Source organism: Dipteris shenzhenensis, chromosome 3 (assembly GCF_047967505.1).
Source record: "Dipteris shenzhenensis isolate YYH24624 ecotype China chromosome 3, Dip_SZ_1.0, whole genome shotgun sequence".
In the NCBI taxonomy this organism is placed as follows: Eukaryota; Viridiplantae; Streptophyta; class Polypodiopsida; order Gleicheniales; family Dipteridaceae; genus Dipteris; species Dipteris shenzhenensis.
The window spans coordinates 59,993,315-60,007,838 of record NC_141598.1 but is presented as its reverse complement, the minus strand read 5'-3'; the positions used below and the strand labels follow the sequence as shown (position 1 = coordinate 60,007,838).

Sequence of the window (14,524 nt, the reverse complement as noted above, 5' to 3'; positions counted from 1 at the left end):
AAAGAAGAGTGTCCATGCACAATGCAAGGAAGCCAACAATAGTGGTGCATTAAGAGTCCCAACCAAAAAACAACGCGTGGAAAGCCATCGATATCCATGCACGACGCAACGAACCCAAACCACACGAAATAGGACACGTATGAAGGCGGTGCCAACCACAGAATTACACGCGGAAAGGGATCCAAGAAATTCCGTCGAAAAATATTTTTGACTTATGAAAGCCAATCTTCACTAAAAAGTGTCCTTAGGAGGTCATATGTGAAGGCAACCTTATGAAAGGTCCTATAGGCAAACCCTAAATAGACAAATCGCGAGAAGCAGTATTGAGGGGTTCTCTTTTGAGCTTGTTTGTGTGCGTGTTCAAGTCTCCCGCAAGGCTCCTGCTCTACCTCCGCCTTGCACAAAATGGTATGTCCTTCATTTCTTGTAACCTCTCCTTCCTTGGAAACTTTCGTTCAATTTGTGTAACTGTTGTTGATCTTTCCCTGTACATGTTCGCTCTGTTTTTGACTCCTCCCGAGTTTATGAATACATTTACTACCTTCATAGTTTATTTTCTTAAACCTAGCGTCCTTCTTCGAAGGATCTCTCTCCTCTACTAAGATCTCAGCTGTGGTTTACTGATTTATTCGTTTTTCCGCAGACTAAGCGCACCAAGAAGGCTGGCATTGTCGGAAAGTATGGTACGTTCTGACGTTTTATTACCTTTCATTTGGCAAGTTATATCCTGTTATGGAAGACTTAATTTGCTTGTTTCTTATACAGGTACTCGGTATGGTGCCAGCTTGAGGAAACAAATAAAAAAGATGGAGGTCAGCCAGCACGCTAAGTATTTCTGCGAATTTTGTGGAAAGGTGAGACCTTGATACATGTTCTCTTTGTTAATTTCGCAGAGTCTTCATTGCCTAGTCGTTGCGGAAACTTCGAAGAGAAATTTTTTATGTGTTTTAGTTTAGTCCAACTAAACATGCTCATAACAACGATGTCCATTTTTTACTACTTTTTCTATCTGAGTCATGGACGTTAGCGAGTGCTCTGGTACCACAGATGGAGGCAGAGCTCAAATTATGCTCTCTCTCTCTCTCTCACCCCCCCCCCCCCCCCCCCCCAAAAAAAACACACACACACATACACACACGCCCACGCACGCACACTCACTCTCACTCACTCTTGCGCCCTCGCACTAAACACACATACACATTGACGAATAAATAAGAAATGATGCAGGCACATTCAAGGTACAAAATCCTTTGCATTATGGAATGCACTGGCAGGGTCTCTGCTTTCTGTCACTGAAAATATATTCTCTGCTGGGTCAAGCTTAGCATGTCAGCAGCCTTGTAACAGTAGTTTTTAAAGTCTGACGGACCAGGAATGGAGTGCAACGTCTCACACAGTAGTGCTGTGAGGCTTGTCTCTAGTCAGACGATGTATCAACTGTTTTTTGTTGTATGTATTATTCTTTTTATGCCTATAATCGTTTTGGGATTCTTGATTGGATCCTACCTCCAAGGTCTCACCCTCCTTACTACACAAATTGGCAGTATGCAGTAAAAAGGAAAGCTGTTGGGATATGGTCTTGCAAAGATTGTAACAAAATCAAGGCTGGGGGTGCATACACCTTGAAGTAAGTATTTTAATTCAAAAGGTGGATTTGATAACGGAAGAATTGTAAGGATTATATGGAAGGAAAATCTTTGTTGCAGCTTGGTTCTATCTCGTGATGCTCTATTTCAATGTACGTTTCTGTTTATGTCTTTTGCAGCACGGCTAGTGCGGTGACCGTTAGAAGTACAATAAGGCGCTTAAGGGAGCAGACAGAAGGGTGACTTTGAGGTGCACCCTTAGGAAAGACCTAATTTTTGAGCTTTTGGAGATTAGTTTGTGCAACCTGTTAGCGATGACTTTCCATCAGTGGTGATGGCTGATCTCTGGTTTCACTGCCCATTGAAGTTTTTAGTAGTAATTTGTGAAGGTCATAATTTGGAATGAAGATGAATCTTTCTGGTTTCATGGTATCTGCATGGGCTTATGCTTGCTTATATTATATTCATGTCTAATGATTATCTCTACAAGGCCCTTTTGACATGATGTAAGATTTCTTGGGAGCAGCAAAAGTGGATCAGGTATAAATTTCGGAATGCATACATTGGTAAAGGATTAACATTGGCGATAAGGTGGAAGTCATTGCTTGTGTGTTTGTGTTTTGAGAGATAGAGAGGGAGAGAGAGAGAGAGCCAGTCAGCCAGCCAGATTGGGGGAGCGAGTCCATGATGTTTTTGATCAAATTCTCTTTGATAAATTAGATCGGAGGTGGAGAGAGAGAGAGAGAGCATATTTGGCGGAGTGCGAGGCCCTCCCCCGCCCATCCCCTTCTTCTAAGTGACTAATCTTTTTGATTACTTATTCTTCCTTGATAAAAATGAGAGAGAGAGAGAGAGGGAGAGGGAGAGAGAGAGAGAGAGAGTCCACTGCTCCTCTTGCTGCTCGTAAGTGACTAATCTTTTCGACTACCTCTACTTCCTAGATCAGAAACTTAGAGCCACGTTCATTTACATGAAAGATTGATCACTAGCCCTCTAAGTTGTCTATGGGAGCAATAATGATTAGCTCTAAGCATCATTCTATGGATAATATCCAACCTTAATACATGTTTGCGGGCACTCTTTTAGGAAACCAAGGATTCCATGATCCTCCAACATGTAGAAGTAGTAGCCCATTATTAATGTTTTACCAATAAAACATGCCAAGAAAAAAAGCTCATATTGAGAATAACTTATTGTAATGTGATGTGTAATGGTATGAAGATTCATGTAATATGATGAAGTAAATGGGAAATGTGTAGCTCTTCAATGTTAAGGGTTTATCATACCGAGCTGCTGTTGGGCAACCTTGGATGCTTTGTTGCACGCCATAGCTCCCTCAAGCTCCCAACCGTCAAAAGGTATATCTGGGGCAAACCTCATGAATCCCAAGTCCCCCTTTGCATCCCTCGTTGTGAAGAGGGCGAAGGATGACCAAGGGACGGTTACATCCAGCACACAAAATACTAACCCGGAGGACATGGATATTGTAGAAGAAGTCGGGCAGGCCTACCAAGGCCTCATTGGCGAGATTTTTGGGGATCTTGGGAAGCTCGTCCTTGGCGTGTCAGAGGATGCGGTTGGTCTTTAGAGCATTAGTCTCCAGTAGCACTATTATACGGGAATACGCAAAGCTCAGGGAGAAGGACGTAGTCGTATATCTCATGGGCAAGACTTGTTGAAACGGACTTTGATAGGTGGAGAATGAGCCCTCAGATATGTGAGTCGAGACGGTGGAGGAGATCTTGGATAGGGGAAGCATTCCCTTCTTTGGCTCTGTGGGATACGTAGTGTCATACCTAGCAACAGAATTGCGAAATGTGTGCTCAATCTGGGTCTTAATCCCCTCTTCCTTTCATGCTTAGACTGGTTGCGCAGGAGATTGCGAAGGAGCTGGGGTTGGTCATCTCTGCTCCCGCTTCCCAAACAGTTGAGACCAACCTAATGCCAAGGGTTTGCATCTTGTGGGACATTTCATAGAAACCTCTAGAGGTGGTATAGTTGGATATTGGGGACTTCGAACTCATTTGTATCGGAGTCAAGTTCAGCCCTTTCCCTAACGCTTGTTTTTCATGCAAAGAGATTGGCCACTTCGCTTGACAGTGTCCACACAAGGCTGGCTAGGAAAAGAAGGCGGGAAACTAGGAAGAAGTGCCAAAGGAAATCAATTAGATGGAAAAGCCAAAGGAGCCAAGAATGTGGGAACTTAGAGCTCTGAGAAGATCCTTGCAAGGAGCTCTGAGCTCATATTGGAGGACATGATCAAGGAGAAAGCCTCCCAGAATCCCGCAACAATTGCTAGCACACAGAGGAATCAGAAGCAAGCCCCACTTGGAGAAATGTCCACCAACAAGTTGGCTCTACTGCAAAGGCTCGGACCGCCAGAGGAAGATCTGCGCAAGTTCTCAAACAGAAAGGACTCATAAAGAAAATCCTCCAGTGAAGGGTTATGGCAAAAAGGGGAAAGCTAGTAGGCAAAACTTCTACGATGTGTTGGTCAGTTCTAATTTACCTATCACTCATGCAGATTAAGTTAGTCTCTTGGAACATGCACGGCCTTGGGCTCAAGGCGAAGAGGTGGGTACTTGCTGAGAAGATTGGCCAGTGGAAGGTCAATGTCATTTGTCTGCAGGAGATCAAGCTTGGGGAGGATGCGAAGTTCTTGGCAGCCCTCTTCAAAAGGCTTGATGTTTTTTATGCATGCAAGGAAAGGGGTGTTGGAGGCTCCGTAATACTGTAGTAGGGGCTTCAAGCTTCAAAAGCCTTTTCACACGAGGGTTCGGCGGTTGGGGTCCGTTTTGATATAGATGGAGACCTTGTTATAGTTACATCCGTATATGCCTCGACGGATCCTAGCGAGTGTGAGGAGAGGTGGGACTGGATGAGTGGGTTGAAGTTGGATGCCAAGCTGGTGGTGGTTGGTGACTTCAACCACTCTGAGGCTCGTAGCAAAGCTTGGGTTGTGTTGGAGGAACAACACGCACTAGTCGAAGCCAAGAAGTTGAACTTGCTTGATAATAGTCCGACGTGGTATCGGAGAAGGGGCAATTGCATACAATCGGCGATCTTGGACCTGTGTTGGATCAGTGGTGGTGCATCTTGGATCTGTCTGCCATGGGAGGGCTGTGTCGACCATTCTCAGATCGTATCGGATCATATGCCTTGCCTTATCACGTTCATTGTGGGTAGCCAGCCGTTGAGGAAGGGCAGGCAGACATTCAAATTTTACTCCTCACTCCTTAACGAGACAAATTGCAACCTGCTAGAGGAGACTTGGAGATAGGGATTTGAGGGAGTGATGGACCTGATTGAGGCTTTTGATAGAGGTGTGGAGGCAGTGGTCAAGGCAGCACGAGCTCTCGGGAAATCAAGGGCATTCAACGAAAGGGCATTGGATGCTCAAGCAAGGGAGAAGGTAAACTTGCTACGACAGAAGGGGTCTCTCTCAGACTCTAAATTGAAGTAATTAATGCAAAGTGAGGTTTTGTTGAGACAAGCAAAGCTACATAAGGCAGAAGGTGCTAGAATTCGATCTTGAGTAAAATGGATGACATTTGGGGATGCACCTTCAACCTTCTTCTTTAGAACATTAAATTCGGACAAGGTTAAAGACAATATCTATCGCATTCGAGACGAGGTTGGGAACTGGATCATTGAGCCGGATTGCATAAACAAACACATCACTACCTCTCTGGAGTTGATTCTGGGGGCTGTTGAGCTTAAGACAGACTGCAAGGTAGATGCCCGGTAGCTGCTGCTCGAATGTGTGGATCAAAAAATTATTGAAGAGGACAAGCTAGTGCTAGGATCCCCTTTCGTTGTTGAGGAGGTTTTTGCACATGAAAAAGAACAATTCCCCTGGGTCGGATGGTCTTGCTGTCGAGCTGTACTTGCAATCTGGGGCGTAGCGAGGGGCTCTTTCGTGAGGATGGCTAATGTTGTATGGAAAGGGAGATCCTCTCTCCCAAAGTAAATAGAGGCCTAATTAGGCTGATCCCCAAGCGGTTCCCAACACAGAAAATGGGGGACTGGCGCCCTTTATCTCTTTTGAATGTGTCATATAAGCTGTTAGCTAAAATGGTGGCAAATCGGATCGCTAGCCTCGTCCCTAAGGTAGTGTCAGGCCAGCAATATGGCTTTGTTAAAGAAAGACAGCATGTGCTGAATGTCATCTCGGCACAGGAACATGCAGGGGTGAACAAGGAAGAAATCATCGTCCTCAACATCGACTTTGACAAGGCGTATGATTGGGTTGAGTGGGGCTACATCATTGAGGTTTTGCAAGCGATGGGATTTGGCCACAGATTTTTGTCTATAATCAGGGCTTTGATGTCTAATGCAACGGCCACGGTTTCGGTGAACGGCTCAAAAGTTGGGGGCTTTACGCTCAGAAGGTCCAAAGGCAAGGGTGTCCCTTGGCCCCATTGCTGTTCGCAATAATTATTGAGCCGCTCTTGCAATGTTTCGTATGCTAATTACAAGAGGATCAATCGACCCAATGCGAATCCCAGGATCGACGAATGCCCCTCTCTTTGCCCAACTTTTTGCAGACAACTCGAACTTGATTTGCAAGGCAGATCCAGAACAGCTTCAGATAGTTCTAGGGCTTTTGAGGTCCATTGTGAAGCTTCAGGCTCTAAAATCCAATGGGAAAGATCCAAAGCTATGTATGTTTCCAGGAAGGGCCCCCCTGAGTGGACGAAGGCAACGGGCCTATAGTGGGTGCCCAAGGGACAAGTCATCAGACATCTCGGAGTCCCCATTGGGGTCGGATTACTGTTCGCCAGCGATTCATGTGGTGGTGGCCAAAGATTAAGGCCAAGATATAGGCTTGGTCGAAGGTGCCACTGACCATGCTTGGCAGATGCATGATAGTGAAACATATTTTGGCTCCGGCGTCATTCTATATCCTATCAGTTAGTGCCTTTTTCAAATCACACCTGCTATTGGTCGAGAAAGAGCTGAGAGCTTTCATCTGGAAGAAAACTAAATGGAAGTGGCTCTGTTGGTCAATTCTGTGTGCACCTAAGTCGCAGGGAGGTTTTGGGATCCCAGACCTAATAAGACGGTCTACTTCCTTTCAGTGTGGGTACGTTTCCTTGAGTCTAAAGAGCCTTGGGCAGGTTTCCTGGAGGATGCGATCCGTAAGGTATCTGTCAAACACTTTACGGGACTGGACATGTGGACCAAAATATTTTCGGTTGCCTCGGTTACTCTAAAGTCTAGTTTTCTTAACAAGCTGGTGGTTGGGTGGAAGGAAGGAGTCAGCAAGCTAAGGTGGAAAGGGCTACTTGCAGCAAATGCAGACTTTTCACTCAAATTATCGTTGTGGTGGCAAGTGGCCTGGCCAGGAGGAGGCTGCTTTGCAGTTGGAAATGAAGCCATGGCAGGGAGAATAGATGCCATGGGCATACATTGTTGGGAAGACCTGTGGAACCCACACGGTGAAGGGTGGATGTCCCTAGCTCAGATTGAGGACACGTTTCAGCTGTCCCTAGCTGAGCTTATTTTCTTGGCTAGGATTATGAGTCAAATACCATCTATGTGGCGTCTTATGTATGCTCCTCAATGGCCTCAACTGCAAAGGAATGGGAATGGGACTCGGGGATCCCGCTAAACAAACTGATAGTGAAGCAAATGGATGCAATGTGTGCAGTCAAGGAGAGCTGGCATCAAAGATATAATGACAGATGACAGAGGGAGGACTTGGAGACAACATGGAGGGGTAGATTTGGCCAGGCATGGAAAGCCACTCCCTATAGCCGGGTCAATTTTTTCCTGTGGAGGATAGGAGGGGGGCAGTTCCCAGTAGGCAGCCTAGTCCCTTAGCTACAAGTCGACGATAGATGCAAAATTTGCAAAGCTGGAGCAGAGTCTCTTACCCATCTGTTCTGGGGATGCCCGTGAGTGCGGAATCTCTGGGGAGCTATCCAAGCATGGTGTGCCAAGGACCTAGGGCTGGAGTATATCTCCAAGGGTGCCGCCATCTTTGGAGCAGACCTCGGGACATATAAGTCCATTATGTGGGATGTTATTAGATATTCAACGCTTCATAGAATATGGTTAGCTAGATGTGAGGCCTCTATGAACAAGACTGATGTGTTTTCCCTGACATGTAAGAAGGTTGTTATGGATATAGCGAACCAAACCAGATGGATGGTAGCTAGCTGGCCTGATGACTCTGTAAGAGCTCGTCTTGAGAGCATTTTGTTTTAGTTGTAAGCTAGTCGTTTGGATTAATATATAAGTAGACCTATAATAATAATTAAAAAAAAATATGATGAAGTAATGGTATGTGTATGGTTTCCAATTGGTACATTATAGCATTGAATATCTTAGTGGTGGGGCACACACGGTGGAAATTGAAGATCTAAGAGGTTGATTCTTTTCATGAACCTTCATAGGAGCTTGTTAGAAAGTAATAGCTCATTATAAATGTGTACCCAATACAACACATTAGAAATTAAAGCTCAGATTTCACACTACCAAAGGAATATATTTCATGGCCTACATCTTAGGGGACATTTATAATAATGTTATGGTTCCCAATAGAAACATATAGTATTTAATTCCTTAATGGTAGTGTGCACATGGTGGAAATCAAGTAGAGGTTAAATCTTCTCATGAAAACCTTTGGTAACCTTGAAAGCTCATTAGATATAGGTAAAAAGACGAACTTGCGCTTCAGAATAAATTAGCCTATGCACATAGGCTGATTAGTTGCTTGATGGGCAAAAATTGAGGAACAAACTTTAGCCCCCTTCCTAGAGAGCAAAGCAATTCCAGTTAGACATCTGCCATAGAGACCTAGATATGGCATGCTTAGAGTGAAGGCGTCATTTATGAATAGAATTGCACTCAATTTGAATAGAATCGTTCAAATTAACAAATCTTTTTGTCGGTTGAGTGTAGAATTGCAGCATAATGATTGCACATTTTAGCTTTTGATCATATAAATGACTAATGTGAAGTTAAGAGTGTTGTAACATGATCGTATTGTATTTCCCATGCTCTTCATGGTTACTAGAAAAATTTGCACATTCTTAAATGAGCATGATTCTAAGCTCAAGAATATCGTATAATAGAAAAATTCTAAGCCTAGAAACCATACAATATTAAATTCATGGATTCAACATACATGAGTTGCACTTTATAACATCTCTAATCCATAAAGCAAAAAAGAAAAAGAAAACAAAGGCATGATGTAAAATGAAAATAAATCTATTCTATGTGTATTTCCATGGTACTTTTGATGACTAATGAGGTGGGAACACTATTCGCACTATCATTATTGGGTGTTATCGTGACCATTGGCTCCTTCTATGTGCAATATCCTAGGTCCACAACATACTTTGGGGGTGGGTATACTTTTGAATTTGGTGAACCAATGCACATTTCATCTTACTAGTATTTGCATCAACATTCTTTGCACTCGAGACATCTATAGGGCCATTCCTGTTGGTTACCATGGATGATCAACTTGAGCTCAGCTCAAAGTACCTAGGAGCTACATGGAATAAGCCTTTGATGTGCTTCAACATGGGGTCATGTGTGTGGTATGCAAAAAGTGTAAAAAATGTTGGTCATGTCGTTGGCAGCCATTGAAATTGGTGGAACCATAGCTTGCCAGAGTGCATGATCCATGTGTCTTCCCTTGTAGGGTGTGACCTAGGATGCCGATAAATAATACTTGCGATCTTGAAGCATCCTCAAATAATAACCTAAAGATGCCCCTACCTTGCAACCTATTTCGTAGTTCCAATACATATGCCCTCTCAAAACATTTGAGCTAGTTAAACATGACCTACAAATCATTGGTCCCATACCACACACACTACTACATCTCGATCTTTAAATTCTACGTGATTATCTTTAGAGAAAGTTTGGATGTGAGGTTGATCTAAGTCCTTCATGCCCTTTCTCTCTCTCTCTCTCTCTCTCTCTCTCTCTCACACACACACACACACACACACACACACGCGCGCGCGCCTGTCTGCCCGCCCCCACTATGCTCCCATGCCCACACCCACGCCCACCCCCACCCCCACCCCCACCCAACCCTCCCCCACCCACACTCCCACACCCACACACACCCACACACACACACACACACTCTCTCTCTCTCTCTCTCTCACACACACACACACACACACACACACGTATACTTTCCTAACTAAATTATTCTTTCATGTACCCTCATGAAATCTTCCCTTTACACTCTCTTTTTAACCACCCCACACCAAGCCCACTAATTGTCCCATACCTCCTCTAATTTCTTCTCAACCCATGTACTCATTCACTCCTTCTCCACTTGTGACTTAAACTTCACTTATGGCTTCAAATTTTTATTATTATCTAAGAATCCATATGGTTGTCTATATTCCTAGGTAAAGATAACAAGCCGGGGAAAACATGCATTGCCTGTCTACCCAAACGTAACTATGATGTCTAACACCTAGTTTGTCTGGATGGTGGCAGGTAAGTGGACCCCGACCTTGGAACCTGGACTGCCTGAGGATTCGACATCTTTTTTCCATATTGTGTTAATCAAACTCAATATTATTAAAAATTCTTAATTTTGATCAAAATTTTTGCAAACTCTAGTTGTTGCATTTTTCAAGTTAGATGTCTCAAACATTTTTTCCTTATATGTTTCCCTTTTTTTACTTTTTATCCAATTGATGGAATTAATGGTATGGCTCAATTATTGACGGGACTTTTAATCGAAACACACACACACACACACACCCACCCACCCACCCACCCACCTACACACCTTCTAGATAACAAGCCGGGGAAAACAGGCATTTCCTGTCTACCCAAACGTAACTATGATGTTCTAACACCTAGTTTGTTTGGATGGTGGCAGGTAAGTGGACCCCGACCTTGGAACCTGGACTGCCTGAGGATTCGACATCTTTTTTCCATATTGTGTTAATCAAACTCAATATTATTAAAAATTCTTAATTTTGATCAAAATTTTTGCAAACTCTAGTTGTTGCATTTTTCAACTTAGATGTCTCAAGCATTTTTTCCTTATTTTTTACTTTTTATCCAATTGATGGACTTTTAATCGAAAGACACACACATACACCTACCCACCCACACACCTTTCTGATAATTCTGGTCAGGAACAATCGGGTTTTTTTCCCTATGTATAAAAAGGAGCTTTTCTATGCTATAGGTCAAATGACACATGGCCTATATATTTATTCAAAGATCTAACAACTCCAATGGGTATATAATTGACCATAACCTGGCAATTACATGAAATCAACCCTTAAAAAGGGAAAAAAATTTGGACTCAAGAGAAGTGTGGAATTAGGGACAATTCTTGCCTTGTTATAAAAGGGAAATCATAAATAAAAGGCTTTTAAGGGAAAAAAATATGTACTTTGATCACGGGGGTATTGGGTAAAGAATGGGTCGCTTGATATGCATGAGTCATGCTATTAAAAACTCAAAGGCCAATATTCACTAGACAATTAATTATACACTGCTTAGTGTTTGTGTAATTATTGGGATTCTTTGGAGATCCCAAGACTGAGACGATTCGTGTACAAGAAGGGAAAATGAATCGTTCTAAAGGACCCTTCATCTCCCAAGATAACCCTTCATTTATTGGGGAGGCACTGCTATAAATGCCACCTCTTCTTCAAGAGGGGAGCATTGAGAAGTGTGTGCATAAGATTTTACGATTGGCTGTGCGGACGGCTTCATAAGGTAAGTGGATGCTACCTCCCACTTTTGTTTCATACTTGAAAAATGATGCATAGGGAAATGCTTATGCATTAAACCCCGTAGGCCTACGTAGTCATAGGTCGAATTCTTGTGCTTTAAATCCTCCGACGGCCGAAGTACATGGGTGCTTCTACCCAAATCTTTAGGTATGTACTAGCATTCCATGCATAGTGCTGAGTCGTGGGTCTCTAAGCCACATGGGACTAGCACTGACCGCACACACACAATATGCTAAGTGTAATACACAATGCACATAGTCGTGCCATTAATAGAGTTTGCGCAGGGCAACGCAGTGATGGTCATAGTCATATACAGTTATATACATTGTACACAGTACAACATGTGCGGCGTGGGAGATCTAACTCCATGGGCCCTTGGGTACATTGGACTGGCCGAGCACACAAGTAGCGGGTACCCTAGAGAGCCATTAATGGAATGTGCGATGGGCATTTCCTCATTTACTCTGAATTAGACTACGTAGTCCAAGACATATAGTACGGGAGTTCCGATCCCTTGATCCCTTAGGTCCTGTGGCCTCGAGCCATGGGATTGATTTTTATAAGGACCTTATGCCTTACATATGTTAAAGGCCATTCTTCTAAATTGTCTAGGCCCTTTAATGTGACCTTAGGACCTTAGGACCTTTTACTTGTACCTTGGGTCCTTGATACTTTTTAAACTGGACCATTGGTACTTGTCCATTTAGGCCTTTTTCGACCTCTTTATACCTTAAGTACCTTATGGTCTTTTGATTGTTTTTCCTTATTGAAAGGCGTTTTTCATTGGGTTGTAGGCAAAACATGAGATCTTGTAGAAAATCAAAATTTCAAAAAGAAAAGGCATTACCAAGTTTGAAGAAAAAGTTTTTAAGTATAAAAAAGTATATGCCTATATTTTTCTAATAGCATTAGCTTTTTATATGGCTATATCTTTATAATGGGATAATTAATTTTATGCTTATGTGGGGATATTTTATGTGTGCGAGGACCATTGTTCTGGAGGTGGTGGGCATATCATTCGTAGTGTCTTTTGTGGTGCTCAACATGGAAGCCACAACACCCATGTAAAAATGTTGTTCATATATTTTTGGATCTTCTTGACGGGTTCTAATCTAAATCTTAAACACACACACAAATATTGCCATCAGGGTTTGGTCACTCTGATTCCTTGAATATATGACTAACACTACATCTTATGGTTATTTTTCAGATGGATCTACAATGGCATGCTAATCTGGTGGACATAGGATATTCTGATAATCTTTAGATTCCTAGTCTAGTGGTACAAGCTACTCTGGCCCTTATCGATAATAAAGAGATACACAAAAAGATAATTGAGCATGACATGGTGGCCAAGGAAGTAGGTAATAACACATTGTTACATACCCTTGGCATTGAAGAATGGTCGTTGGCCCTTGATACAAGCCGAAAGAGTACAAAAAAAGCCCATGCAGTACTTTCTGAAATGGAAACTATGATTCATGAAATCATTTCCAACGATGATGTCAATGTGTGTCATCATGAAGAAATGCTGCCTAGAATTGAAAAGGCTCTATCTTCTACCGTTATAACTGAGGTCACTACCGAACTTTCTTGGTTCAAAAAAATTGCTCTTTCTTCATTGGAGCAAGAGAAGTTGGATACTTTCTCCAACTTACTCACTACTTCAGTAGAACAGGAAGCTAAGGACAATCTCACCACACCACAAGGATCATCATGCATTCCTACATTGCTTGCTCGGGAGGTGGAATTTAATGTGTCTCAAGAGACTCATCAAAACAAGATGTGGACTCTTAATAATTTGAATCTATTAGCACCTTTGAGCATAGATATCTTAAAATTTTAGGGCTCACTATCTAATGTGGATGTGGAAAAATGCAAATAGGCTGCTTTCAAAGGAGTCTCATTAACAAGTTTAAAAAAGGTAAGCATCCTTGTGCACCTACACTATCTACAATGGATGCTAGGAAATGTTCTAACTCCAAAATACTATTAGTTGTTCGGGGAAGCTTTTACTCCAGTACAGAAAGGGCTACAAATTACAAATCCATGTGGTGGAATTGGTTACGACCATTCCTTGGGTGTGCCTATGTTTCTGACAAATGTGGTGGCTCTCTCATTTGGGCAGACCATGTTATATGCTATATGGTGAATCACTTGGATTTCTTTTACCCGGATATGAGTTTAGCTGCATCTTTTATTGCATTCCTCATTTGGCTGAATGGACCGGCAAAACCCATGGTTGAAACTCTTGTCACTTTCATCTTTGTGAGAGAGTTTATGACTCAAGGGGTCTTGGAATATGTAGAAAATCCAAAGGCCACACTTTTTTCTTCAATGGATAATGAGCAAGGACTCACTATGATTGAAAAATTAATCAAACCCCCTGCCTTTTTAAGAGAAAGTGCCAACCCTATGAAGCCAAAATACGGTGGCAGAGGCAATGTAAGAGGCAATCCGGTCCCTTTTTGGGGTGGGGCCAAATCTGGAAGACATTTTACAAGAGGACATCATAATAGTGGTTGTGGATCTACTTTTCCTCGCCAAGACATTGTGGATGTATCCACACCACCCTCTAATACCCCTGGCAGTGCGGTTCTAATAATTAGGGATAGTACTCCGGCTTCAGGCTCTAGCTCCAATAAGGGCAAAAGATATGACCTACAATAACAGTAATGCTCCTACCTTGGCAAAAAAACTCAAATGGTCTTCTGTGTGACACATGTTCTAGATCTTTGATGGAGTCTTATGGAAGATTGGTTTTGGTAAAAAATTCTCTTAATAAAGAAATCGCTAGCATCTTGCATCTTTATATTACTCCTCTCGAGTTTTGGAGAGGATATCTCTTAGGGATAATCTAGTATCTTGCTTTAATAAATTTTTACCCAGTTCAGCTATTACACTTTCCAATCTCATTTTTGGATGGAGGTATGATAAACCAATAAGTTGGATACTTCTTAACTCAAAAGAGGTATTCCATACTTTTTCATGGGAAAAGGAGGAAGATAAGTGTAAATGCTCTACTTTTAAATGATTTAAAACATTTATTATGGAAGTGGCCAGGGGAATGGGATCATGTGTTCAAACGTTAATAGATATTAAAATCTTTCGAAGTAAAGTTATTTGACAAACACTTTACAAGGGCTTAAATCACATCCCTTGTAAACCTTGTCTTTTTTCTCTAGCCCTTAAGTCCCTCAG

At 42.4% G+C, this 14,524-nt stretch overlaps 1 protein-coding gene across 1 annotated transcript; it reads left to right on the top strand.

The window, feature by feature from the left end:
• Nucleotides 1-272: 272 nt before the first annotated feature.
• On the top strand, nucleotides 273-2,011 carry LOC147904099 (large ribosomal subunit protein eL43z). The gene is made up of 5 exons (XM_087372696.1): nucleotides 273-408; nucleotides 644-683; nucleotides 766-854; nucleotides 1,545-1,627; nucleotides 1,766-2,011. Exons 1-5 carry the CDS (start codon nucleotides 406-408, stop codon nucleotides 1,827-1,829), a joined length of 279 nt encoding a protein of 92 aa, XP_087228822.1. The 5' UTR covers nucleotides 273-405; the 3' UTR covers nucleotides 1,830-2,011.
• The last annotated feature ends 12,513 nt before the right edge of the window (nucleotides 2,012-14,524 follow it).

Excerpts from the sequence above, each read along its gene's own strand:
- LOC147904099 (XM_087372696.1), top strand. Across the intron at positions 684-765 it reads TGGCATTGTCGGAAAGTATG|GTACTCGGTATGGTGCCAGC; the intron begins GTACGTTCTGAC and ends TTTCTTATACAG. Across the intron at positions 1,628-1,765 it reads GGGGGTGCATACACCTTGAA|CACGGCTAGTGCGGTGACCG; the intron begins GTAAGTATTTTA and ends TGTCTTTTGCAG.